This window comes from Phanerochaete carnosa (genome assembly GCF_000300595.1).
Source record: "Phanerochaete carnosa HHB-10118-sp unplaced genomic scaffold PHACAscaffold_709, whole genome shotgun sequence".
Taxonomy (NCBI): Eukaryota; Fungi; Basidiomycota; class Agaricomycetes; order Polyporales; family Phanerochaetaceae; genus Phanerochaete; species Phanerochaete carnosa.
In genome coordinates this window covers 1-2,616 of record NW_006768336.1, presented here as the reverse complement: position 1 = coordinate 2,616, position 2,616 = coordinate 1, and the positions used below count along the sequence as shown (strand labels likewise).

The following is a 2,616-nucleotide window of genomic DNA, read 5'->3' as shown; positions in this document are numbered from 1 at the left end:
ATGTTGAGCTTCGGTATTAATTACCTGATAAATTGCATTGCAGGGAGTATTCTTACAATTTTACGAATCAACTTGCTGTCCTGGTATAAGGTTGTCGAGGTGTTGTCAAATGACGTGTGCTAAGCGCCAAACATCACGTGATCGGGTAACAGCCCCGATGCCGGAGTCCGCGAACTCGTCCCGTTCAATTTACCAGGCTCTCTCCGCGATCTATAGCCTGCATTTAGAACCCTAGTTCCTCGCGCAGTTCTTGGGGATTAAGGCTCCCAAGAATTGTACGAGGAAAAGAACCAAATACAGGCCGCTTGATTTCCATGTTTGTTCGAGCGTCCTAGGATAAAGCGTCTGCCTACACGAGGCGAACACAGGTATCTCCTTTCTCTCGACCACATTCAACACCGCACGAACTTGTTTGCGGTTGCACGTGTCGATATCAGTATGGCAGACAGGGGACGAGGTGTGTAAACTGGCGCGGGTCGGAGGCCGTCCTCCGTTCGACGACTTATCGCGCTGACGCGGCCCCTTTTAGGACAAGCCGCGAGAGGCGGCGGAAATCGAGGAAACGGAAGGGCAGCCAACAGAGGCAATGGTAGAAATCGCGGTGGGAGTGGTCGCGGTCGAGGCCAGGGTGTAAACCACAGCGAAGGACAAAGTCGTGCATCGCCACAAACACCCAACATGTCCGGAAACGCGGCAGCAAATAACGCGCAAGCACCAGGCGGCGTATGCAGAACATTTTGGACGGCCGGCAGCTGCAATCGGGCTTTTGACTGCCCTTTCAAGCACTTGAAAGGCTCGAATGCATCTGCAGGCGCGGAAACCAGCACGCCGATGACGAGCACGCCGACGTCAGGAGCAGCTTTGGACGCGCCAGATTTCTTTTCCGTTGAGGGCCTCGCTGTCAACGCTGGCGTTGGTCAAGTTGAACGTCACACGGTCAGCCCGGTTGAGGCTCACAACCATATCAGACCATTCCTTAGGGACAATTATCATTTCGAGAATGCAGGGCGCGTTCAGGGATTTGTAAGAATCCTGGCCAGTGTTAACGATCGTAACAAGGCTTGGGTGAGTCTATCATCATGTAGGGTACAGAAGGGACGCTAATCCTCGACGCAGACGTCAGATGATGCACAGGTCAGTCTGATGTGTCAACTATCATAATACTCCCCTGACGAAATGCGAAGTCGTTCTTGGAACATATCGTCAATGTAAGCGCCCTCCGACAGCTGTAGTGCGGATCTGATGAATGAACCCGCAGGGAAATGGAGTTATCAGGATCGGTGACGTCCTCCGCTTTCGACCAGTGAGCCACTACATTGGCCAGCGCACGGGCAACTTGTCGTTCCAAAGAGGCTACTTTCCAATATTCGAGGTAGGCTCTACCGTTTTCACGTAATTTTCGGCTAATCTGTCGTGTCACAGTTTATGAGTTCGGATCTCATCCTCAAGACAACACTTCACAAGAATACAAAGTACGCTGCCTGTGGCAATACAGTATACACGAAGTAATCAATTTCTATGACACCAGCCACCTTTACACTATTCTAGAACATAACTACGAGGAGATCCAAGAAGTCATGCGCTCCTGCATTGGAGGTATGGTTGGAACGAAGACGTGGAGGGACACCACCCCCAATCTTCCACCCATGCTGCAAAGCGATCTCGACGGAGTGTTGGTCTTCAAATCTCTCACCACGGTTTATCTTCAGTACGAATGCAAAGCCGACGTACTGATTGCACGCTGAAGCTCTGCTGCAGGTATCTTAATCGCTTCAAAGACGCCATCAAACAGCATCCAGACCTTGCAGGGTTCATCCAGGATTTCGCCAGCTGGTTCAATACATGGGCCGCAGATGTTTGCTCGGACCCTCCGACCTTTCATGATACAGTCACCGGCGCTGACCCAGCTACTCGTCGTTTGGTTCTCAACCAACTCCGCGAAGAAATCAATCGTCTTGTATCAATTGTCGACCGCGAGTCCGGCATCAAGAAGAAGACCCATCAGGCACCTCACACGGGGATGACGCCTGAGCAGCGGCGGCAAGCAAAGATCATGCAGCTCAAATACACGTACGATCCGCCGGGCGAGCTTCGCCCTGAGGGGCCTCGCCATGACAATGACTTCGCCGATATCTCGCAAGTAAGGGTTGCACCTACGCACGATGAGCTCCTGTGTCCTTCAGCGCAATATTTACCCGTATTCTCTCCGGATGCACCCCATCATCTGTTTCCTGATTCAATGGAGCGACATCTCGATATCCAATTTCGCTTGCTCAGGGAAGAACTTATGTGAGTCTACCATGTTTGTGGTCTCCTACCTGTTTACTGACTTGCACGACAGTGCGCCCATCCGGGGCTCGATCGTCACAATTGACAATGACGTCACCACGATGCTGCAATCACAAGGACGTGCTCGCAGGAAAACCGAGCAGACGAAGCTCGAGCAGTTGCTTACCAAGGGCGGCGGAGCATACAAGACAAGCGGGTTTGATTCTGTCTTCTTCCGTGTCTACGCCAACGCCGAATTTTGCCCTGTGAAGGCGGAGCGACGCGACCTCACTGTCGGACTGATGCTCGATACCCCGCCGAGCGGCGCCGCTCGGGATAAGGACGCAA

General features: G+C 52.5%; 1 protein-coding gene across 1 annotated transcript; it reads left to right on the top strand.

Moving 5' to 3' along the window:
• Positions 1-525: 525 nt before the first annotated feature.
• On the top strand, positions 526-2,561 carry PHACADRAFT_189198 (uncharacterized protein; the record flags this gene model as incomplete). The annotated part of the gene is made up of 8 exons (XM_007403056.1): positions 526-1,065; positions 1,117-1,134; positions 1,185-1,208; positions 1,259-1,372; positions 1,423-1,472; positions 1,496-1,708; positions 1,759-2,289; positions 2,342-2,561. Coding segments are annotated over exons 1-8 (1,557 nt in total), but the record flags the coding sequence as incomplete, so codon positions are not given.
• Positions 2,562-2,616: the final 55 nt, after the last annotated feature.